The 25056-nt window shown below is 36.1% G+C and overlaps 1 protein-coding gene across 13 annotated transcripts in view; it reads right to left on the bottom strand.

Annotated features, from left to right (window-relative positions):
- Positions 1-599: 599 nt before the first annotated feature.
- The window catches only part of CYRIA (CYFIP related Rac1 interactor A), a 61032-nt gene continuing 36575 nt past the window's right edge, over positions 600-25056 (bottom strand). For 6 of the 13 annotated variants that reach the window (XM_075086767.1, XM_075086773.1, XM_075086763.1 and 3 more), the window contains 10 exons: positions 20997-21076; positions 11555-11676; positions 10546-10651; positions 9473-9609; positions 9312-9389; positions 8923-9039; positions 8746-8825; positions 6755-6881; positions 4036-4106; positions 600-2672 (listed from right to left, as the gene is read on the bottom strand). In XM_075086767.1, the coding sequence (XP_074942868.1) occupies positions 2609-2672; positions 4036-4106; positions 6755-6881; positions 8746-8825; positions 8923-9039; positions 9312-9389; positions 9473-9609; positions 10546-10651; positions 11555-11676; positions 20997-21066 (972 nt within the window). In that variant the 5' untranslated portion in view covers positions 21067-21076 and the 3' untranslated portion in view covers positions 600-2608. Of the gene's footprint in view, positions 2673-4035; positions 4127-6754; positions 6882-8745; positions 8826-8922; positions 9040-9311; positions 9390-9472; positions 9610-10545; positions 10652-11554; positions 11677-20732; positions 20813-20996; positions 21077-25056 lie in introns of all 13 variants that reach the window. The other 7 variants (XM_075086770.1, XM_075086772.1, XM_075086771.1 and 4 more) reach the window with 4 other exon arrangements.

Genomic DNA, 25056 nt, shown 5'->3' with positions numbered 1-25056 from the left:
TATTCTTACATAATGATGAGCCAAAATAAGACGAAACACTGACAAAATGGAGATCAGTAACTTTGACCATTAGTCTGTATACCTCTTCTTGCTAAAGCAATTCATTTGCACTTACCTTAAGATGAAATGACTCATCCTCCGGTGACCTTATTGATTATAAATGCCACCTGAGATGGCCACCATAGCCTAGGATGACTAATGTGAAGATATAATAGTCATAGAAGGGATTCACGCCTCCTAGTCTGTAAAACAGCATCAACAATTTCCCCATGTCAAGACGACAGACAAGTGCCAAGTATCACCAGAAAACCCAGGAATTATTTCAGTGACGAGAGGTTATATTGTTATGGCATACAAGTGAAACATTTTAAATGCTTTTTAAATAAAGTACAAACTGGATACATAAAGGTGAGCCTACTATATCTCAGATCCAAAACTTGAAATGAGATACTTCTCAACCTGTTTATGTTGTCTCTAAATACAGACAGTCCCAATGCTTACTGTACCAAACTTTTTATTATTTCAAACCAACCTCTGTACAAAACATCATAGCAGGCAAAGAAATTCAGTGACTTCAGCAAACATCACATGACAACTCGTAGAATGCTTTAAGGTTTACATTTTTATTATACAAGTGGCAAATAGCTTTCCTTTGGGATACTTCATTGTTGGACAAATAATCACAGGTAAAGCATGTACTAACTTCAGTTACCAAAGCTCAACAGAACGACCTGTCCTCCACCTAGATTCTCCTAACTGGAAATGACTATGAACAAAGCAGGACTCCCCCAATATACATTTGTAAATGTCCCCCCCATTAAGAATGGAGTTTGTAAACAGTGGATTTACTGCTGTAAAAAAGGGGTGTGATCACTGATTCCAGAAAAGCAAAAAAACTAGCGTGATTTCTATTTCTGTTCCTGACCACACAGCAATCTGCTGCTACAACTGCAGAGGGGTGACACGAAGCGTGGAGCTGTGGTGCTGTCCAGTATCGCGACACATACCACGTCAGTGCCTATGGGTTCTGATCTGGCCTGAGAAACCTCAGGGTGGTCGTACTGCTCCGAAATAAACTCTAAGGCAATTCCTTCTCCAAAGAACTCATGATATTAATACTGTTTAATGTCCGAGTTCAACAACTGAATTTGTCACAGTGCAGCTGAGTTTCAGCAGACCAAATGTATATTCAATGTCTTAATGTAATGTTTTTAGAAGAGATAGGCATGAAAATTCCAGTGAGAGCACACAAACCCTGACTTACGTACACAAGAATGAGCAAATACAAATCGGAATCTGTGCACAAGCACTGGAGTTTTCACACACACATGCAAGAAAAGTACACAAAATCAAACACATTTTCAGAGCGCGACTTCTGCAAGAATATGTACAGCAACTGCAAACCATCCAGAAGACCCACTTAAAAGAGCAAGAGCACTTTGCTGTTTTTGGCAAAGTACTTCTATTCCATTTACTCCAAAATTACACAGAAGTAAGAACAAATAACTCTGCAAGGAACTCAACTCCTTGAAGCATCAATCACATCTCAAAACCCAATGAAGAGCAGTCAGCTGATATATGTTTCTGTGTTGACTCTGAATCATCTGATGAATAATACTATCAAGGAACTTGATGGAGTGTCTGAGAACAGCTCAGCTCTTGAAACTTATTTATATCATTCCTAGTCTGATGAGGCCAATTTGACACTAGGGAAGTTTGCTGTTCCAGAAGCATGTTCTGCTTCATACCAGTTTATATCAGTAAAAACATTACTTACCAGATAGAGCTGTCTGAGACATTATGTTTATCATAATGTATCTACTCTGACAAACCCTTTCTAGTTAAGTCAAGGCATTAGTATTTTCTCTTTCCTTTCTAAATCAAACTATACAGAATTTTCAGAACCTAGCCATGGTCTTAAAACACGTTTTCTGTTTATTTATATTGAATCTGAAAGAGGATATTAATTTCCTCAGTGGCTGAAACATACAGGTTATACTTAATAAAAGAGGTAAAATGACCCCTTTGCAATCCGTTTTTGGATGTCAGCCAGCACATAATCCTTCAATTTAGGTGGATCTCCACTTACTACAGGAAAGAATGCATTTTATGAGAGTGATGAACATTCAGGTATTGTCCTATTCATACAAGTTTGATGAGAACCTAAAACCAACTCACTAAAACCCTGTGTGCATGTTCTTAAAACATATCCAATGAATTTTACTTTCTCTTAGATATAAGCTTTCTCCTTCTTTAGAGTTCCTTTTCTGTTGTATCTTTGACATTTCCATTTATTCGATTTCCATTTTGTCTTCACTACTTACTTCTCTGATAGAGAAGGTGTTTAAGGATTAAAATGCACAGATAAACTGTTGTAGCTGAAGTATCTATGTAAAAAAGTATTTTAAAAGTCAAAAGATAAATGCTAGCATAAAAAGTTTTGCTGCACTATATAAAGTCAGTCAGGTTATGAACAGATTCATATATTTCAGCAACATGAAGATGATGGTTATGTAAATACACACAAGTATTAACATCAACCTGCATTAAATTATGTAAACATACACATCTTCTGTGATCAATACAAACATCTACTCGTCCCAGGATACTACTGCAGCATAGCTCGAATTTGTTTTGAAGTAGATTCATCATTCAGGTGTTTTGTAGTGAACCTAGAAATTACAAATTAAAACAATATTTTATAAAATGAACAGGAATTAGAAAAGTCTGAAAACTTCAGTGCCTGTTTTTGAAATCAGTGCAGTTCAATTACTCAAAGGAGGAACTTACATGCTCCTCTAGTCACCGATCGCTGGAATTTAACTGCTAATAGTCTGGTGTTCTTTATCTTCTAAATACCCCTTGCAATAAGTTATTCCTTGTTAACAGGTGGAGAATTGTGGATAAATCCTGGCTGAATACTGTTTGCCATCTGTCTATAACACTGTCATAATTTTGGGTCAAAATTATATCTTTTTTTTTTCCAGCTAAAAGCCTCAAAAGGAGTAAAAAACATGCAAAGACACAAGAAATAGAGTAATTACTGAAATGATTTAAGAATCTTGAATTTTGGCATCATCCAGAAGCCTAACTTTAGGCAGCTTTCTTAAATGTCCTGTACCTTAATATCTTACAATGTACCATCACATAGAGGGTTTTCTATTTTTTTGGGATTTTGTAACCAGCAGAGTTACTTTTGGGGATATCTTGTGAGGACTGAAGAGCTTTTGTGGGTTTTTTTCTATTTAAGCCCAAACATTCTTCATTGCTTATGTTCGCAGGGAGATCAATCATCACATAAACTCAAAACACACCTGATACCCGTAGGATTTAACTCCACATCAATTTTAACTCGAAAGACATAGCGAATATATACAGAGGTGGTTATGGGTGCAGTTTTCACTCTATGCGAGTATTCAACAGCTACAGAATTCAACACAGCTCTGAAAAACTTGATAGTAAGACTCCCTTCTCAGCTTCAGAGAAGTGTCAGACCATTGTGTCTCACTGCCCAAGACAGCACCTTAAACACTTCGCTACAGAGCTGGGATTTACGTTGCTGTGTTCTTGAAGTTGTATCCTTTAGCAAAATTTTTTTTTTAAAAAAGTCTTATTAAATCACAGGGAAAGAGAGAGGGAAATATCAAGGGTTTGAGAAACAGAAATTCTTCTCTTGCTTCTAAAATATTCTAGTTACTGGAGTATTTTATTTCACACATCTTATCTTAAATACATTTTTTACCTCCGATGTATTGTTTACCTTTTAGATGGCTAAGTTTTAGGCGATAAAACAAACCTTAAGTATCTCTGAAGAAGGACATTAAGACTTTCAATATCAATAGTCATTGCTTATGAAAGTGAAATAGAAAGAAATGAATATTACCTAATAAAACCCCAGGTGATGAAGGCATACCTGAAAGGACAATTTCCTTAATGAACCAAGCTTCTAAGGTGAAAAGTCTTAAATATAAAGAGACTGGGAGAAAAATAAGAGGAATTTGTTAAGGCTGAATCGAACAATCATTCCACACATACCTGAGAGCATTCAGAAGTCCTTCCACAGTGTCGGGTGGTTGTTCCTTTAAAACTTTTATGCATCCCTTCATCTGGGAACAGAAGCATGCCACTATTGAACAATAATATATGAATTGTACTAGCTGAAAACAAGGAAAAATTTCAACAAAGACAGGCAGGTTTTTTTTCCTACTGAGTGTTAATGCTGCCTTATATGACACAATGAAAGCATTATAACTTATTAAAATTGTCTTAAAGTTAAAAACCTCTTTTGAGAAAAACTTTTGAGAAAATAGCATCTACTTTAATAAGCATTTGTTGATAGTGAATTATATACAAAGTGTATATATTTTAACTTGCACATGATTTCTTCAATTCCAGCTTAAAAAAAAAGTCAATAACAGCTGATATAGGCTAAAAAGAAGAGATTTTGGAAGAGTTTTCCATGTCACAGCTGTTAGCAACTATCAGAAGAGATGTTTCAACTTTGACTTTTATTTTTATGCTTGCACACAAGGAAGTAATTTTCAGTATTCAGTTTTCAGTTTTAGGCTTAACTGGTGATAACTGATTTGTTTTGTAACTAGTGATTACAAATTTAATCTGAGATAAGAAGTCCACGATGTTGATTTTAAACACCACACTGGATGAACACCCTTGTGGAGAATGTAAACAACAGGCTGAAACTCTGTCCAAATTTACAAAAGGGGAAACGAAGGAGAGAAAGCAGAGGTAAAACTCATTTGACCCTCTATACAGACTCCCTATCTTGTCAATAGAGAGAAATAGGAAATTCCTCTAACCTATTCAGAATATACTTTCATATGTAGTGAAACATGCTCCAGAAGTACCTATTTCTTCCAATTGCTATGAAGACATCGAAAAGCTATCCAGAAATTAGTCTAGATTAATTCCATCTTATTGAAAATGACAAAGACCTGGCAGAGTCAAGATCTGAACCTTTTAAGTTTCCAAGTTGCATTCCAGTGCCAAAGCTAAATGCCAGTATTTTCTTTGCAGCTAAAGAGCAACTCTGCTTTATTATGGAAGTGGGTGATGAAATACTTAACTGAAGTCAGGGTCCATGTATTTACCAATAAAAATGATATGGAAAATGTAACTCAGCCTCCTGCACAATGACCAGCCTAACAATCACTGATCACTGTTCAGTTGGCTCATTTCTATCTGGAAGATAAAATTAGCCTTGCAAATAGCAGAGCAGATCAAATTCTCAGGGTAGCAGCACATGTTCTGAAGTGACACAGTCACTTTCTCTGAACTGGAGAAACTCTAGGCTATATTCACAACACTCAGTACAGGTTTACATGCCCCGTCAGATCAGATCAGACAAACTCAAAGGGGATAAAAATTCAAACCATTCTTTTCCATTTTTGTGGGAATCAGAATTGCTAAAACAGTCAAAAAAGAGAAGCTGTTTAGGACATCTAAACTAGGAGCCTGTAATCAACAGCTTGAAATACAGTCGTCAGTCTTGAAAGAGTGAGGAAAGGGTAATTGTTCCACTGTCCCTGAAATTCTCTTGACATGGCTCCTAAGAAATTACTAGTTTGGAGAAAAGCATTTTTTTTCCTACAGTAAAATAAACTCATCATCTGAAATATTATAAGATTTTTTTTATTAGGGAATAATCACTAAACTAATTAGGCAAATTAAGATTTGGGACCATGTACTCATTTTTAGAATTTTTATTAGTCATACATCTCCTGCCTCCCATTTACATCTAGCTAACTATCCTGTAAGATTATAGGGTGTTAGGATAAATGTGAAAAACAAAGTACACACATTGTGTATCGGGGTCCTATCAAAATTTTACTCGTGTTGTGTCTGTAGGCAAGAGACTGAGTTAGAAGTCAGGAAGTCTGCATTCAATTCCCAGGCTCTATCTGTGGCATGACCTTCAGCAGATCAATTCACCTCTTTGTGACATACCTTCTCTGTAAAACAGAGCCAAAGAGGAGATGTGGTAAAATACTGATATCTGCAGATGAAAAATGCTAATGAAGACTCATATATATATATATATATATGTTTTATTTTCTTTTGAAGTAGGCTGTCTTGTAAAGGGAAAGACTTAGCATCTTTTTTTTCATGCATTACAGTTTAATTCTACTGAAAGGCATGGTGCATGAGATTTAGGTTTGTAAAAAGATGTAGCAAAAAGAAGAGTACTTTTTTTGTGTGTGCTTGCAATATCTCAGATGAAAAAATAAGGTTGATTTTGGTGTGACTATCATGCCAAAGCTAAAACTGAAGGCTCATTATCAGCATTACAACAATAACATTTCAGTTCTGCTACTTCAGATCTCAGACAATGCAGAGACAATGTCAAATCTCTGCTTATTTACAACATAACTACTGCCAAAGATGAGCGTTTCAGCATAAATTACATGATTAATAAAAAATTATGACCATAGAACTTATTCCAGGGTAGGTGTAATACAAGATTATTTTAGTGTAACCACACAGTCGGCAGGAAAGCAGAGCTAACAAAGACAAATGAGTATCTGTGTCTGGAAGAAAATACAGAGATAAAAAAGAGCGATCCTTATTTTAATTTCAAAGAGGCTGATATATTGAACTACACAGGTGAAGATAAATTCTAAATTTTGCCATTCAAAAGTAACTAAAATGATTTATACAAAGTCATAAGCTTGGCTGAAAACAAGCTGCAGACTAGTATTCTCAAACCTACAGAGTATTAAAGAAAAGTCACTCTTACATCAATCTTTGATGTCTTTGAGAAAGCTCCCACAGGATGAACGTGATCGTACAGAATAATAACTCCCACCATTACTCGCATGCAGAACATAAGGGTCTCTTCACTGGTGAATCTACCCCTGTACTCTCTGGAAAAGAGAACAAAGGAAACAGTCTTGACTTTCTACTGGACAATTTTGCAAACTAGGCTATTAGTGCACGAAATCTGAACATTGTATTTGAAAGTTGAAGATGAATCTTAGTAAGATTTTAAAGATCTTTGAATTGAGTAAGTCCTTGTCAATTTAGAAGGAAGGCTCGAAAGCAAATAAAGATAAGTAAACCCCTTCTAACACCTCTTCACAGTTCAGACCCTCAGTTCAGCAAAATGTCTAAGATGATGGCTTCACAGAAGACTTGCATAGTTCATGAAAAATGATGGAGACTGATTTAGTTCTGTTTAATCTTAGAAACACAACATATCAAAATGCAAAGGAAAGCTACTCTTTTTGCTTAAATTCCTACTTTGAAACAGTTAACATTTAAGTGGGATCTAACTGCAGCAGCTAGTAAGTTTAGGGCTTCACCTAAGCGGATCATAGTCATTGCCTGCTCTCTCTCTCTTCTAAGCCCATAGGCAACTTCAGCAACCCGGGTTCACTGAGCATCTAAAATGCAGAAGCCCACTAGATAGGACTACACTAAACTCATTCCAAGGAGGTCTTCTTTGACTTTTCAATTCCAAAATAAGAATAAGGATGGCACAGTTGACAGCCCCTATCAGCTCTAATCCCTGAAACCATCATCAGGAAATGAAAAACAAACTAGAGAATAACAGAAATCCTGAAAAACATAAATTAACACAATTTTTCTAACAAGTATTATTTTGCATAGATAATACATAGATTTGCCTACTGTCATTCATTGGTTTTCAACATAAAACTTGATTTTTTTCACTGAAACATATCATTAAAAATACTAAAATCTGTACTATATTACCTCTCAGTTTACAGTAACTTCAACTTTTATTCTTCTGTTTAATTAACACAGCGTCATAACATGAACAGATTTAAAGGCTACAGACATTTTGAGGTAAAAATTCTTCATTATCCCACAATTAGAATTAAATATCAGATAATCTTCTGGTAGATGACTCACAACTTTCTGTTCCTCTACTCCTGCCAAAAACTGAGCTGACACATAAGTTTACTTTTCAGTGACTACTTCTATGATGTCCCAGGGCTGTGAGGCGAGTGCCACCATATACATATACTTCTCCAGAATTTTCATAACCAAATACAATAACCTCAGGAATTCTACCCTTTCCATGGCACCGTGAACAAACAATTAAAATACAGGAAGGCTACCTTGACTCTGTCTTGTATGTGTTTTCCACTTGAAGAGACATCTAACCCAAAAACCACTTGACTAAATGCATAGCATAACAATAGTAACCCCACTGGCTATACCTATGCTAGCAGCTAAGAAAATAACTAGAGTTTCCATACAGCTGAAGTTTCTCATATACAGGATAGGATGGTTACATCCAAAAAAGCTCTACACAACTGATCCTCAAAATAGTCCTCGTGTATCATTTGTGAAAGCGCTACTTGCAAAAGCCAAAATCTTGGCCTTAAGTGTGCTGATAACCGAGCAGCATGGGCAATCAAGAGACACCAGTTGGCCTATGGCCCTGGTTAGACAAGACACAGAAGCCTATGAGTGCATAAGGTTACACTTGCATTTTAAACTTTTGTTCAAATACTGGCTGACCATGTAAACTCTCCCTAACAAAATTCAATGCTGATTCATGAAAAATATCATAAGGTGGTTAAAACAGAAGGCACGGCTTTCTAATACCAGGTCATGCTTTGTATACAAATGTGATAACAACTTAAGGCAAACATACAGGCATTAATTTGGAAAAAAAAAATCTGTTTATCCCAGGTGGCTACTTAAAATACTATACAAATTCTCTCATACAAGAAAAACAAGATTTAAGGTAAAACTTACGGTGTTTCCAACATGACTTTACATACACTAGCCATAGTACTTAGACAGTCCGTTGTATTTTCAATTGGTAACGTTTTGTTCTAGAAGGGTTAAAAACAGCCATTGTTCAGTAAATCATCTTGCAAAAATTAAAATCAAGAATGTCTATATATAGACCTTTTCTCCCCCATTACCTACTTCTGATACAAAATGTGTAGTTGCATTACTGAGTGTTTTCAGCATTGGTGTGGCTTCTGCATAAAACAGGGACATCCTATTGGCCATTTCATTGTTTACTTCATTCTCAATGTCTAGCTGATGAAAAAATGAGAAAAAATAGTCAGTAAAACACTTTAAAGTCTTGTCAGCAGCAAGAAAAAGATACAGTGCGTGCTCATGTCAGCAAGCAGATTGTTGCATGAATAGTTGCACTCTAATCACTTCATCCAGAGTGTTGATTAACTCTCAGTGGGAAGGAGAGAACATGACAGCTAGTGAATGAAAAGAAAAAACATTACAACAAATGGTATAAATTCACACTGATAAATACCTCAGTATGAAAAACAGATCAGATTGTATTTACTTACATGCATGTTGTTTATTCTGTTGCGACTTATTGTCCGCCTATAATAACTGAAGTCATTCTGAATTGCTGGGTTTCTCATCTTAGAGGAAGACATAGGAAATAATCAGTTTCGGTTCAAAATACATGGAAAAAATCAGCACGTATTAAAAAGATTTTATTAACCTTAAGTTCATCAAAACGAAGAGTGAAATGTAAGATTTCTGCAAACTCTTTCGCTAGAGCCTGTTCCCGTTCCAAGTGCTGGGTTGGAGTATAAGGTGGGCACGTCAAGGACTCCAATAAGCTCTGCAGGGCTTTCTCTGAATAAAAATCAGAAGCACAAATTCTAATCACATTATGACAAAGTTTTATATCTAAATATACTTTGTTTGAAGGGAAAGAACCCTCTGAACATCCAGAGCCCTAATAGAAATGCTTTTTTGTACCACTCTAAGGTGAGAAACATTAGTGAAAGACACCTGCCTCTTCAGGCTCTCTGCCATTTTCTCTCAATTTTCTATAACTGAGCTCTTTCCCCTTTTTATCACCCTTTATCTGCGTTCCCTAGCAAAAATTATAGAGAAAGCATTTTCCTTGCATTTAGATATTCAACTCTCTCTTTCATCTTCCCCAATTAGCCATCAGCTCAGTATAGAGATTATTGTGGCATCTCTGTTACTAAAAGTATACTCTTAGGCGCTAGTTCAGCTCCCATGGCTATAATTACTAGCCTAACCCAAAAAGAGAAAGACTTAGTAAGCAGGATGGTGTGGAAGAATTCCCTTGCATTGGGAGCTCTCCCACTTTATACATAAATTTTTGCACAGTGGTTCTCTTCCAGAGTCCTAATTCAAGGAGTAATTACATCATTTTGGGGTTTGTAGGGATGACAAAGCCAGTGTAAAACATGCCCAACTTTGGATTTTCACCCTGTGAGATAGTTTACTGATACCCTTCTCCCCATTACCCCTGTTTATAGAAGTTTCAAAATATTACTGGCTTACACTCCTTTTAAATCTATGAAAGATCCAAATGACATTGCACAACGAGTTAGTACAATGGACCGGTGAAGTGCAGAAGACTGGTGGGCACCAGAGAAAAACCTTTTATAGTTTTATCACATTCTTTGCTTGTGCTCCATTTAGATAATGCAGATTTTTAAGTGACAAATTATTTTAGGTGACAAACTAACAAACTATGACAATTTTGAAAATAAAAGAAGATTAAAAATGTGCCTCAATAAATACAGGGCTCACCTAATCTGAGTGAAAACTCATAAAAGCGCTTCAGCCTTACAACCAGAGGACATACTGAATTCCATGCTCTTTCTTGCAACTGGATATCATTGGGGTTTTGTATTGCCTGAAATGAAAATATTACTGTAAAGAACTGTGATCTATGAATAACAAACAAAAGATGGTTTGGAAGTTTTCTAGTTCACTATTTTAGAAAGTATTGTAAAACAGAATAATTATGAGCAATTACATTGCACAGAGTAGGAAATTAGTGAGCCCCCAAAATACCATTTTTCCACCTTTCCTCTCCCCCTGTAACATAGTTATTTAAAATTATCCATTTGAATGCACCACTGACATACAGAAATATGTTTTATCACAATATTTGGGGAAAAAATATGGCAGAAACACCAGAGGAGACCTTTTGTATGATTACTGGTTGCAGAAATAGGTGGTTTTTTTTTTTAAAGATTCTGATGCTTTTGAAATCTTCAACATATTCAGGTTCTTCAGTAACCAACAGCTCACACGAACAGTAACCGTAAAGTTGATAAAGGGAAAGGTTTGGTCAGTTGAACCAAGTTCTAAATTACAGTTCAGAACTGTACTTCGCGACCAGTTTCATAGAATAAGATGCCTGCAAAGTGGATGTAAGGTTATAATTTACTGCATTTCATTATTTCACTTACACAGAATAACAACTATTTTCAACTTTTTTTTTACAGTGTATTTGTGGTATCTCAGTACTGTGTCTTACACATCCTCAACTTTGACTCCTATATTTCTCAAAGTGAAAAAAATTACTAATTACCAATAGGAAACCTAAAAGAAGTTCCAACAGCCATCATTTAATAATTTATTAGGGCTTTATATTCTATGTTACACCTAATCTGTAACGTATTTCCTAAATACAATTTTAATGAAGATTTTCATAACGTTTCATAGAACGTGCTTGGATACAGAACAGAAGCAGGAGCACATTGAGTTTTGCTTGATTTTGCTTCCAAAGAACTGTCATTAACAAACATACGTCTTTAATTTCTTGACCAGCTCCTTTGTAAGCCTGGAGGTCTGCAAGCATACTTTCCGAGTCCTGTAAAACTGCACTGATCTGATTCCATACCTCCCTTTCTCCATCTGTGGGCTGTGCATCTAAGAAACAAAAGCAAAATACACAAAGTCAAAAGGTAGCTGCAATACAAACGGCAAGATTACTCAGTTCTGCTTAACAACATTATATCCAGCTTGACTATGTGTAACTCCATTCTGATGTGTTTCTTTAAAATACACAATTACACTGTGCTGCCATTTTGCTAACATCCAAGTTCTTTCTTTTCTATAGCAAGGAAGGAAAAACAGTACAAGTTTTGTATGCTCTGGCTCATAATGCCTCTTCTCAAGACACAGCATTTTGAAGTGAAGCAGTATCATAAAGCAATGTTGTCAGAAAATAGGATAATGCGTCAGTCCTTTAGCAAAAATGTCCCTCTCTTTCCTGAGCTCCACAGCTTGATTACAAAGGATTGTTCACTTTTCTTGCAGCTTGGGGATAAAATCAGGCTTTTCAGTGGATGGAGCAGTGGGATATTATGCCACTTTGACTTTCATCCACGCTTCCTTAACCAGGGTAATTTATTTCTCCTTTTGTAAAACACAGATACAATACTGTTAAAAATAAACATTTTTCTTATGTATGTCAGAGATTATTTCTTCTACTAAAATAAATCCCTGTCAATGATCAGTTTTTCAGGGTGGGAGTGACCTGTAGACCTTTACTGTTCAGAGAAATGACATTTGGAAGTAGGTCAATTTTCCCATTCAAATCCCATCCAATGGGGTTTTCACAACAGTGTGATACCAAGGGGTGATGTTTTCCCTAGAACATTGACATGTTAGAGAAGGTAGAGATCTTCTGCCTTCTTTTGCCTTAAAACATAAAGATGACTGGCACAGACTAAAGACTGGATGACCTATATATAGAACCGTAGCCAGTATTTACAGAAACGATCACATTGTCCCAGGTTTCTACAGAGACACATTTTTTTTCTTCTTAAATTTGTATTAACTTATAAAGATAGAATTTTAATTTTTATGGAAGAAAAAATACTTTGAAGGCAAACTTAGGACTTAAGGGTTACTTGCTTGAATTAAAAGCAATAAGATACCTTCAGTTCAAAACTCACTGAGTAGGAAGAGCTACTGTAGACTTCTCTACATAAATAAACAAGAAATATTAAAAATACTTTTTCTATTTAGTCGTCTTAGTCTCATCAAGAAATGAGACCCTGTTCTCCACCCATATACCAGTATGTGACTCCTTTACCCACTCCCCAGTAGAAACAAATGAACTGGTTCACTTTGGAGAACATGGAAAGAGCAGGCTTCTCAAAGCCTTTCTCCATGATGCTTCAGGTTAGGATAATCTGTTTAAATGTGTCAAGTTATCTACTGACCTTGCACCAACCAGACTAAATGGCTGAGACAACTGTGTCTGTAGCTCTGAGGCAACTAATACTTGAAATCTTTTCTATATTTGTATGTCACCATGAGTCCCATGAGACTGGACACATGAAACAATACTGACTTGACTTCCCTTTTTTTCTGGAAGTTTTCCCTCATCTTGTTTAAAAGAGAGAATGAGTCAAAGTAAAAATAAACTGGGCTTACTCAGCTGGGTTTTATATCCAAAATACTTCACATTACTAAAAAATTCCACTATCCTCTAAAAAGCAAGGGAAAGTAGCACCAAAGGGAAAAACTATCCCAAACAGGAAAACTCCAGCAGGGACACGGCTGTTGAACCAACCTATCGGACACATTAAGTTTACAGTGTTACTGATTGGTTCTTTCCCCAAGCTGCAAGAAATCTTAGGTATACACTGTAAGGGGTTTGTCATCTTGTGATAAAGAAACAAAACAGTAAACACTTCTCAGTTTAAAGAAGAAAGTGGTGATCTTGCTACACAGTCACATACTATAGAACAACAGAGTAGGGGGAAGGTAGGGGTCACCTATAAATCAATATCTATATTGTAATAGTTAAATAAAAGTTAATTAAAATAACATTTTCAGTTAATATTAAGACATGAAGGAATAATAAGTGATTTATTAGTACAGTTTACGAGTGTAAAATTTGCACGTTCAGGTCACCTGAAGCATGGGTTGGTTAACAAGGTACTTCTATGCAACTTTTCACAATTTCTTTGCTTTAAAAAATATTAGCCCCTAATAGATATGTAAACACTACAGACTGCTCAGCGCTTTGGGACTTAAAAATGGCCTTTAGTACAATCCATTATGGTTGGTCTTTTTCAGTTTTTCCCAATTCACCTTTTGGAAGCTGGGGGAAGGTTGAATATTTGGGACCCACTGAGCATTCTGTAGTATCCCAGCACCTGGCATAGGAGTAGGAAGAAGGTAGGTGGGTGGAAGAGGGAAAAAAAGGGAGAGGAAGAGGGCTGCAAAGGCTACAGAGCAACAGGCTTAGCTTGCATTTGCAGAAGCAGTTTATATTTATGCTGAAAGTGTTTAGCTTAAAAATAAAGGCAGGGAGAATGATTCAGGCTTTTGTAAAAAACCATGCATCTTACTTATGAAATACGTTATGCAAACAGATGTTCTGTTATGGCCATGTTTCAAAAGAGATTTTACATGAAGATCTTGCCACAAATGGTCAACTAAAATACCTGTAATCCATTACTTTGAAAAATATTTCATCTTGTTGTCCACAACAATAACAGCAACAACAGCTAAAAGGAATACAGACGACTTCATGAGGGATTTTGGCTTTTTAAATTGTTTTCTATTCCAACAATACCAAAACTCATTTCTCTGTTCCAAGTTAAAAAAATGCCATTCCTGAATCACAGAGTGGAATCACTGCTTGGCAGTGCTCACCTCTTATCCCCATGCTTCCAGAGAACCAGCACGTGCTTAAGCAATTTGATCCCACTTATAAATAAAATCATAGCCACTGACTAATCCGCACTGAATGCAAGCCCTCTCAGTAATAAGTTATCATAATCACCAGACTTACTGCATTTCAAGTCTGAGTGTTTAGAGTACTCATGACTAGCATTCTGAGTACACTGTCTTTAATAAGACAAAATTGGAAACCCTTCTACCTCCCTTTGCCTGAGTGTTTCCAATGTGAACCCTAAACCTGACAACTAAATTAATCCTCTACCAATTATTTCAAGAGTCAGACCAGGTTTGACTCTTCCATATACAGATTCTACCAGCAAATTTTAATTCAGAAAGCAAAAAATTTAGCACTGCAGAGAAATGCAATTCCATTGGCTCCGCCAGAAATAACCAAGATTTGATAATTCATTCATTCCATGAACAAATGCTCTCTTTCATCTTTATACATGGTCTATTCCATGTTTTGAATGAGGCTTCAGATTTCATAAAAAAAGGGGGAAAGTTGGACCAACTACAGTCCATTTGTGGATACATTAAATATTTAAGATGTGTGGCAGGGTGGGAGTGTGGAATCATACTTTTTTTTTCTTAGGAAAATACCTGCTGTTTGTTTAAAAAAAAAACAAACCAACCTAACAGCACAACATATCTACCTTATTCTTCACCAAGTGTGCATTAGAAAAAGCATAGAAACTGCTATGTAGGTAAGACATTAGTAGTCATAGGACAAGATTAAATATAGAAAGAATGGATATGAAGCCTTTACCAACACAAATTTAAGCACAACAATATCTCAGTAACTAATTTTTATGAAGTATATCTCAATAATTAATTTTAATGAAGAGATAACAGGACAGTACTAAAAGAAGTGCTTCCAAATCATACACCCTTTCTGTGTCTGAAATGCAAACCAAAAGCACAGAACTTTATTCCACCCTCAGCCAAACCGATGGCAAGTTAAGAGGATTCCCACTGAAGCTGGTTAGTGCTTGCATTTCATTCAATGTGAAATCATATTTGTCAAAAACATCATAATCACCTGGCCTCAACAGACTAGCAAAAGAATAGAGAGGAAATCCAGATGTCTTAGAGACTCTGCTTTCACCTTTTCTTGTCCTATCCACTGCTGAACATGGCCAGTAATTTCACCAGTGAGAGAGAGAGAGTGTGTGAGTGTGTATGTGTGAGTGAGTGAGTGAGAGTGTGTGTGTGTGTTACAGTATGATGCTACAGTCCTATTTCAGATTTGTCACCATGACAATGATTTTTCCCATTCCAATCTGGGACACAATTAGATGAAAAGACAGATCATGCCCTTGGAAAAGATAAAAGGCATTACAATTACAGTGAATAAAGTATTTCAGAACCTGCTCTACTCCATACATTAAAAAAAAGGGTATTATGTAGAAACACTACCCTATCCATGATATAAGCCAAAATTCCAGTCTACAATGGATTTTTGAATTTTGCCCTTTCTCAACTAGCCAGAACAAAGCGAAGCTCCCTAAATTGTTAGTACTTGCTACGGGCACAATGCTGTGCCAGGGGTGTCAGTGCCAGGCTTCAGCCCCGCGGCAGACACGGAGTGGACAGCCTCTCTCTGAGCCGTAGCTTCTTGCTTAGGGCACACTCTGCAGCACGGGAGACAAGAGTTTACTCTTCCACAGGCTGGATACAGATCACATCTCCAGCCTTGTTGCCTGTAGAGCGAGGGTATTAATTAATATCCTATTACATAAAAAGTGGGCAGTTGCTCTGCTGCCAGATATTTTCTAATAATAGACATTTTTAATCAGACATGAACAACGATCACTGAAAATTTAATGAACCTTTCTGAGGATGGGGGGGGGAATCCTAGAAAGTGAGTGTCCTTGATTCTTGGGGGGTGGGATTAAATTAGGATCAGGAAACAAGCCCAACTAGATAACATTTAGAAAAAGGGGAACCTGCTAATGTTAAGGTTATACATCTTACAAAACGTATTTGTATCCAATGAGAAGATGTCACTTCAGGGCATCTCCTCCCAGTAATCTATAAGCTTTAGTCTTTTAGGTTCAAACAAATTGTTGTTACCTCAACCTTCAAATTATTTCCAAGAATTCATGTGGAATTAGTTGTTTACTTTACCCAAAAAAGGCCCTCTATGGGCAGCAGTAATTTGGCAATAGATTTTCTGCAAAAAAAGAGCACTCGTAAGCTGCTATGGGAAGAGCCTTAAATACCCAGAATTCATTTACCTGTGTCTAATTTAAACAAGGTCAACATCTATAGAAAAAGCAGTTCTTGAACTGACACGATCCATTTCAAGAGAATTTGCCCCACGGGCTTGAGAGTCTGTGGATTTCAGGATTTCACAAGACCTGCCATGCACTCACTCTTCCTAACATTATTTTCAAGTTGAGAGCTAAAAAGGAATTAAAGTAAAGTAAGTGGTATATAATCAAATCCAATACGTAGCAGTTTGATTAAGAGTACCCACACGGAGATACAAGTGTAAAACAGCACCACAGTTCACTTCCCGGGAACGAACTTTTTCTTTACACAAACCTTTCAATAGACCTTAGAAAAGAGTAATTTGGCTGAATGCATATAGTTTACATTTCACCTCAAAGAAAACGCTTTTTCACCTGCACAGGAGAGCACTATCCTCCATATCACTCGCTGAAGTTACCACAGTTCTCATTTGTTCCTGTTTGCTTGGAAGGCTGAACTGAATGGATCTTCAAATTGCTCCTCCTTGCTCAGACCCAGAGTAACTGCCTAACTATGAAGTGATTACTGGAGAGCATACAGAACTGCTTTTGCTATACAGCATTAACTGAAATTAATGCAGGATTCAAGCTTTCTCAGGTATGACCATGGAGTTATGAAACTTGGTTCCCAGTTTGGAATGAAGAACAATGCCAGTAAAAGGTGTCATTACAGTTGCAACTGATGATATAGACAGCTGCAGGAAAGGGAGGAAAGAGAGATGATTTTCAACATTTTTTTTCTAGGGAAAAATTAAAATGGGTATTAAAAAAAAAACCTGGAAGGTGAAATTTTTAAACTACTTTTTGTTTTGTGATTCTTTTCCATTTTCAAATATAGCACAGGCAGAATTTGAAAAAACCCACAACTTTGAATTAGGTGAGAAAACTTAACTTTTCCAGAGTGTTCCTGTTTCTACCTGCACATTTTTCAATACCTCAAGAATTGCACAGAAGAGGCTAAATATGATAAAATTAGGTTGGTGAAAATAATATAAAAGTGAGCATGCAACTGATGAAAAGCAACTTGTAATTAAATATATTTTAAAAGGAACAAATTAAAAGCCATAATGGAATCTTTCAAAAGATACAATACAAGGTTGTCCTCCTAAAATTTTTCATCAAAATAGAATTCGGCCCTGGAGAACAATAATCACCAGAAAATGAATTCATTTTTCTGCACAGAACAACTCATCCTTACAACACATTGCCTATAAAATGTGTATTAACTAAGGATAATGCAGGAAAACAATAAAATAAAAACCTACTGTGCTGACCTTAATGTGTACCTTCATGACTGACCTAAGACATCTAAATCTGTACCACTGCTTGCCACCTTCTCCTGCATTTCTGTTCCCATTCATGTGCCAGTGCTGGGGCTCTTCCAACTACACCATCATCCACATCCCCCTCACCTGACTGGCAGAATACTTAGTAGGTGGGAGAGAGAGGTAAGGTGGTAGCTTGGTGGGTTTTTTTTGAACATCTAGTTGTTAGCAAGTTCATTTTCCTACACAGCTATCATTCAGGATGGGTGCAATCATGTATTTGTACATTTTAATTCTAGCACAAGAATATGAGACTATGTGGCAAAGTATCACCCATGGGATGACCCCTTTGGAGCAATGCAGATTAAGCCAACTGTCAAATGAATTTAACACCTTAATGTTCTTTCCCCACTTTCTTTATATAAACACTTGCATTACTTTTGACAAAAATCAGCCCATAAAGCCTCTGATTTTTGAGGCACGGAGACAGATTGTATCTGTTCTACTGCTGCATACAAGGAAAAAGGCTGCTTCTGGTTTTTTAAGCAAAATTTGTGTGGCACATTGTATGTGCAGCAGGAGGAAGTATGTCACACACCCTCCTTTCAGGTACAACATGTACCAAATGAAAAGCAGCAAAATAAAAAAAAAAAATATCATAGCAGGAGCATCCAAAAACTCTGTAAACATTTCAGAAGCAGTGCTGACAGATTTGAGATTTCAGCTTATGGCTAATGAAAAAATACACAGAAACTAGAAGGCAATATGCTGATGCAAATAATAAAATACAGTAAACACATCAACCCAACATACCCCTCATCCTCCAAATTGCCAACTGTAGTGACCATTTGCATCCATGAACTCAAACTGAAAACTCAGACCACAGAAAGCCACACATCCAGCGAGCACACAAGCGGGCTCTTATCTATGTCCACCAACAAAGGTGTCCTTTTACACCATACAATGGCTAATGAAAGGAGACCAATGCACACAGTTACAGGTGTTTTCAGTCACATCACTTCAACACAATACAGTTGTGCCATGAAAACCTCCAGGACTGTATGTATTTCACAAGTAAAACATTTTAACGTTTTGCTCAGGAGCATCAAATTCACTGGAATTTGGAAATAATAGTTTTGTTCCTCTCTAGATATCCACGCTAGATATTCCTGACTAGTGTGCTCAAGTGCTTGCACTAACCACTGGTCACCTCCCATGGGAGAGGGTGCTTCACTCTGATCAGTTCTTGGCAATGCACTTTTGGAAAAAAAACCACAACCTTTGCTGCCAAGGCTGCCAAAACAGATATTTCCCCCTCTCACCACCAGCTCCGCTCTACCGAGATCTCCCACTGCCAGACCATCTGTTTCCTGCCAAGTCTGCAGCCTGGGTCAGGAGTTCTTTCTTACCATCCAGGACATGATGGGGCTGATTAAACCTGGAAGCTCAGAGCAGCTGGAAACCTTCGTAAGAGCTTGGCAAAGCCACAGCGTGCCACCAAAGCCTTCGAAAGTTTGATAGAAAAGAATTACATGGTGGTTTGGATAAAGGTCTGACATCCCAGCTTTACCATAAAATTGTCAGATGACATAGAAAAGAAAAAGGGATATACAGCTCACAGTACCCTCTCCTATATTGAAACTAACCGATTACATTTTTTCATAATTTAAAACTGATCCTTCAAAATGAGGTAAATATGATCTAGATGGGAAGATTAAAATTTGTGCAAAGTTATACACTCTAGCTCTCATCCAAGAAAGCACGTTTGAACAATTTAATGAGATTTAAGTATGCGTTTAAATGACTTTTTGAACCAGTGCTTCAGAGTGCATACACACATACAGTCTCATATCACATCAGCAACTTTTTTTCCCAGAAAAATCATCAAGGAATAAGTGATTCAAGAAAACTATTTCAAGGTGATAAAACGTGTGCCTAACCACCTGAAATTCTCTCTTAAATCATGTTTTGAAACAAAGTTCTTTTAAAAACACTGGCTTCTCTCAAAATGTTTTTCTTTTTTTAGAATAAAGGTATTAAGAGACAACACATCACACGCTGTTAGCATTTTAAATAAAAAGCATTTCATGTTAAGTAGTGGAGTAAGATTAAACCCGTATGTAAGGATTTGATGACCAGTTTTCAAGACAACATCTAGAAGTACATGCAGGGAAACTGTAACCAGCAAAAGTGAAATAGCTTTGAATCAGATATAGATGTGACAAGGAAATTAGAATGTTCTGCAAACTGATAACCATGCAATTAAGAGAGATGCAATCAAGCACATACACTTTGACCACTTCGCTACTTTTTAGAAACTTGCAATAACCCCAGTTCAGTCACCACTGAACCAGGCAAAAATAGTGCCATCTCCACTGCTTAAAATTTTTCAACTTTTTATTTTTATTTCCAATATATATTTCCATTCAAGGAAGCAACATAATGAAACTTTTTTTAACCCTGATTTGTAAAAGAAAGACAAAGTCAAGTTCAGCCATATTTAAATTTAACAATGGCTTATAAATGTTCTCAAATTGATTCAAGGTAAGATTTTACTTGCACACATATCATTCTGCACCCTTCTCTGCTCAGAATGAATTTAAATAATTTTGTATGGTTTTGTAAATATCAAAAAGTAATACTCAACTGAAGTGTAATTCGATTTGTTTGCAAATCCCTTTTGAATTGCTTTATGATGCGTAAGCACATGCAATTTATTAGGAAACAATAAGCAAAGAAGGCAAGCCAGGCAAGAAGCTTTGCTCACTTTCAAAGTCAAGGAAAAAATTTGGCCCCTGATCAAGCTCTGTGCAAGTGAGAACTTTTAAAAGATTTCCCATTTGGTTCCTGAAAAATAGAAAAGGAAGAGAGAAGCAGTCCTGAGTGAACAGATGATTTTAGAGACAAGGACTTGGACAGATTGGTTGTGCTGGAAAATATACACTGCAAACGAACTTAAAAAGTTTTTCCTTAGCTCGCTGTTAAGTCAGGGAAAAGATTCTCTCATTGTCTTGTAATTGTTTGAACTTACTTTCAAAATCCAGGAAAAAATGTGGATAGTTTTCAATTTCCCTGGTAAGGACCTTAAGAAGATTACCCATCCCAGCAAACCTAGTAAATGCAACAAAATCGTAAACAGTTATATACGTAAATGTAGAATACTACAACTAAGGGCTTGACACAGTCTGCATCATATATCAAACATTATGACAAGTTCATTCTGGACCATGAGAAACATTTTTGGTGGTCAGTTCTGTGATATTTATGCATGGGGACTGAAAGAGTAAGACCTTGGATCAATACAGAAATAATGATATTCAACAAATTGGAATTTAAACATCAGTATAAAATCACAAAGTTCAGACAGATAATTATGGGTTTATTTACTTAGCAAGAGAAACAATCTCAGTACTATAACTGTATTTGCAAATCCTCTAAAATGCTGGACTCAAGATGACTGAATACCATTCCAGAGGAAAAAATGAGGTTGTAATCCTTGACTTGGATTCTTTAGCATAAATCCATGTTATTTCATGAAAATAACTCCATTTAAGGAAAAAATAATCTAATTGTTTCTAATCACTAAGGTTTTATAAAATATTACTATAAAAATCTATCAAAGAAAAGCTAAAAAGCTGGCTCTTTGCAACTTTTAAAACTGTATGTATGCATTTTTGAAAAAGAAAGAAGGAAAAAGGGGAGGAAAAGGGGGGGAATCAGGGAAAAAAGGAGGGAAGGGGGGAAAAAGAAGTTCAAACTCTATCTTTTTATCTATTATTCCTATCTTTTATCATGTTGGAAATCTTTGCATTTCAAGTTATGAAAAAATCCCAAATGGAAGTGACCAATTCTCAAAAAAGCAAGTCTCCGTGGAAGACAAGAAGGCAGGAGATTTGAAGAAAAGGTTTTTTTACCAGTACCGTCCTTAGGAAGATACATTATTCTAAAACTATGTAAAAGTATAGCTTGTTTTTTGCAAACTTAAACTTTTTCTTACAAGACAGAAAAATGAATCCATGAAAAGCACATATAAGGATAAAAAGGTTTGCCTGGAGGGATACAGAAAAATGTGATTTTAGATTTGAAACTCAGATTGAAAACTGAAAATTTTTGCTTCAGAAATAAATATTCTCAGTACTCTAAACCACGGCTCTTGGGGCTCACATCTAACGCTCATCTGTTTTTCAGTTTAACTCTTTTCCCGCTTAAGAAATCAGACGACAAAAAATATTCTATGCACGTACATGGCTGATACTCCATATGAGGAGACAAAGTTTTTTTCAAATTTTCCCCCAAGCATTACAGAAGAAAAGTGCCAACCACCCTAACTTCTATATGCAACTGAGGGCTATATTTCTATAGCAGGAAAACCTAAGAAGGTAATGTAAGGCTTAGAGATTTCAAAGCAGTCACAGTGATTCCATAAAATGATATAAATTTAATCAATAATCCATTCAGAGCAGGCAGCTTCATGTAAACCAGGTTTTTGTTAGACAAATGGCTTTATTTTGCATTTAATACTCTTCAAAATTTTCCCTCCAGAACAAATCCAGTGAGCAGACTGTCAAGCCCTTTACAATTAGCAACATCTTGCATACACAATATCGAAACATGAAGAAACATTCTCCATTATTCACAAAGTTACATCCATTTGTATGCAGGAAAAAAATGTAAAATTCTACTTTCAGAACAAGATCTGCACTGTATGAATTGCACTGTATGATTAGGCTACAAAGGGGAAAACATGCAAACAAAGCAATATACATTTTATACAGCATTAAACCTTGTATCTTCAATAATTTAACATTTTCATCACACTGGTATAATACATTTTATCAGCATCATGTAAGACGAACAAGATAACATGCATACACTTATTTTCCTTTTCATAACCTTGAAAGAAACAATTTATATTACCATGAAATACTATTACAATCTAAATTACTGACTCAGTTTGGATTCCTCACTCTCAGCTCATTTTAAGCCATATCTTACCTCATTGCCTTCAATCTTCAGACAGTATCCAACCATTTCTTCTACTGCCAAAGTCAGCACTGCAGCCAGAGACCCGTTTAGTTGATAGAATGCTTCAAACAGCGAGAAAGCTGCTCCCTTTGCCAAAAAACCGGAGGATACGCTCCCTCATGTGCGTTGAGTAGCTTGAGGTCATGTGCCCAAGCTCTAGTTTCTGATCCTTCTTACAGAAATACAGCACATCACAGCTCTAGAGGTTTCTAAGTATGAGTATTTTTCCTGAACTTTTACTATATTTCTTAGCTTGTTTTTAATTTTATTCCCCTCTCCTTCAATCCCTATGTAGAATCTGATTCAGCTATTTCAGTCACAAGCAGGAAACAAGAACCCTGCCACAAACTTCATACCCATTTTCATGGTCAGCCAGCATTTTCCAATGATCTCAAGGGCACTGGCTTGACACCATCTATTTTCAGTGTACATCAACCCAAAAACAGTGATGTTCAACATCAGTATCTAGAAGCTACAGTTCAGGCAGCTGCTAAACATGCTTTACTTCTTTATGATTTGAAATAATTTCTTTATGGTTTCTTAAAAAACAAACTAAAAGTAAGATCCAGTTCCAAGAAACTTTCACTTAAAACTATAACTCATCATTCAACACTAAGTTTTTAACTCTGTATTAAAAGGCCAACCTTGACCTGAATGAAAGTGCTAATAAATATATTTCCTTGCCCCAAACTGATTTTTTGTTTTCTTTATAGCTTGCTGCTTCCCAGTACTTTGATCTTCTAAACTGTCTTTCCCTGGAAACTCTAATGATGTATTCCATACCTCAGCAACCGCAAGTCACTTCCAGGATAACTTTTAATGATATTTCAGAGTAACTAATTACATACATTCTGAGCAGGTCAGTATATATACTGCAGTTGTAACAGGTATGCAAATAAACAGCTGACGCACAGGGGCAAATCAGAAGAGCATAAAATTCAATTTCATTAAACTGGAAAGCATTTTATTTTACTTACTGTTAAATCAGTTTAAATAAGACCCAATGCATATATAAAAATATTGCTGTTGCAGCACTCGTAAATGATAGCAGCTTCTCTTTAGTGTCCAAATCCCTTAAAATTCTGATTTTTAACAGTATGCTTTAAGAATGGTGACATGTTGACAGGACAATGGTGTTTGCAATTTCATGTTTTCTACTGTTTTCCGAACTGTTAAAGTTTACTCTAAAATATTATATAAGCAGACAGAAAATACTTTCTAAGTTACTGCCGACAGCTTAAAGCTCATTAGTTGATTTTTGATGCTCAATGTTTAATTAGTGGTACACAGACGTAAATAAACCGTAAAAACAGTAACAAACAAAAAGGTACGTTTAGCATTTTGCATTGTATATACTATTATCCAGTCGCACATTTAAAAATGTTGAGCTTTAAGCAAAATAACACAGGCTGATTTTCTAACAGATCGCTTTGCTCTTAAAACTGCATTAATGTAATTTTGACATTCTAAAGGCATTATCTAGGATGGGAAAATAAATTCCTTCTCCTCCACTAAAACAACCAGTTTATTTTTGGATTGTGATAAATAAAATACTACCCTTCCAAAACAAAACAAAATGCAACCCTTCAAATCTGACATGGATTTTATATACATATACTGAAAATATACTGAAATATGTATTTATTATAAACTAAAATACAGTTTTGAAAGCTTAGTAAATGTTCAAAACTGAGTATTACCAACTAAGTATTGCCTACCTAAAGATATATATCCTTTATTTAGCTCTTTAAAATTCTTTGTTTACACACAGTTTTGAGCATTTACATAATTTTGAAGTGTGGAGTTCAAATAATAGCCATAGTACTATATAAATTGTTAGAGAAGTACTAATTCATTTCTTCTTCCTTTACAGGACTGATTTGATCAGTACCAACTCAAACCCATCAGCGCATTTAAACCTCGTGTTAGCAAAGACAGAGACATTCACCAGCTCAACCCTTCTCATCAGCACTCCTTTGCCAGATACTATTTCCTACACCTGCCTGTTTACATAAACACAGCCTAAAAGGCTTTTGTTAAAATGAGCTGGATCAGCAAATACCTAC

This window comes from Phalacrocorax aristotelis, chromosome 3, assembly GCF_949628215.1.
Source record: "Phalacrocorax aristotelis chromosome 3, bGulAri2.1, whole genome shotgun sequence".
Lineage (NCBI taxonomy): Eukaryota > Metazoa > Chordata > Aves > Suliformes > Phalacrocoracidae > Phalacrocorax > Phalacrocorax aristotelis.
Note: the sequence above shows the minus strand (reverse complement) of the source record. Positions and strands in the feature narration are given on the sequence as shown.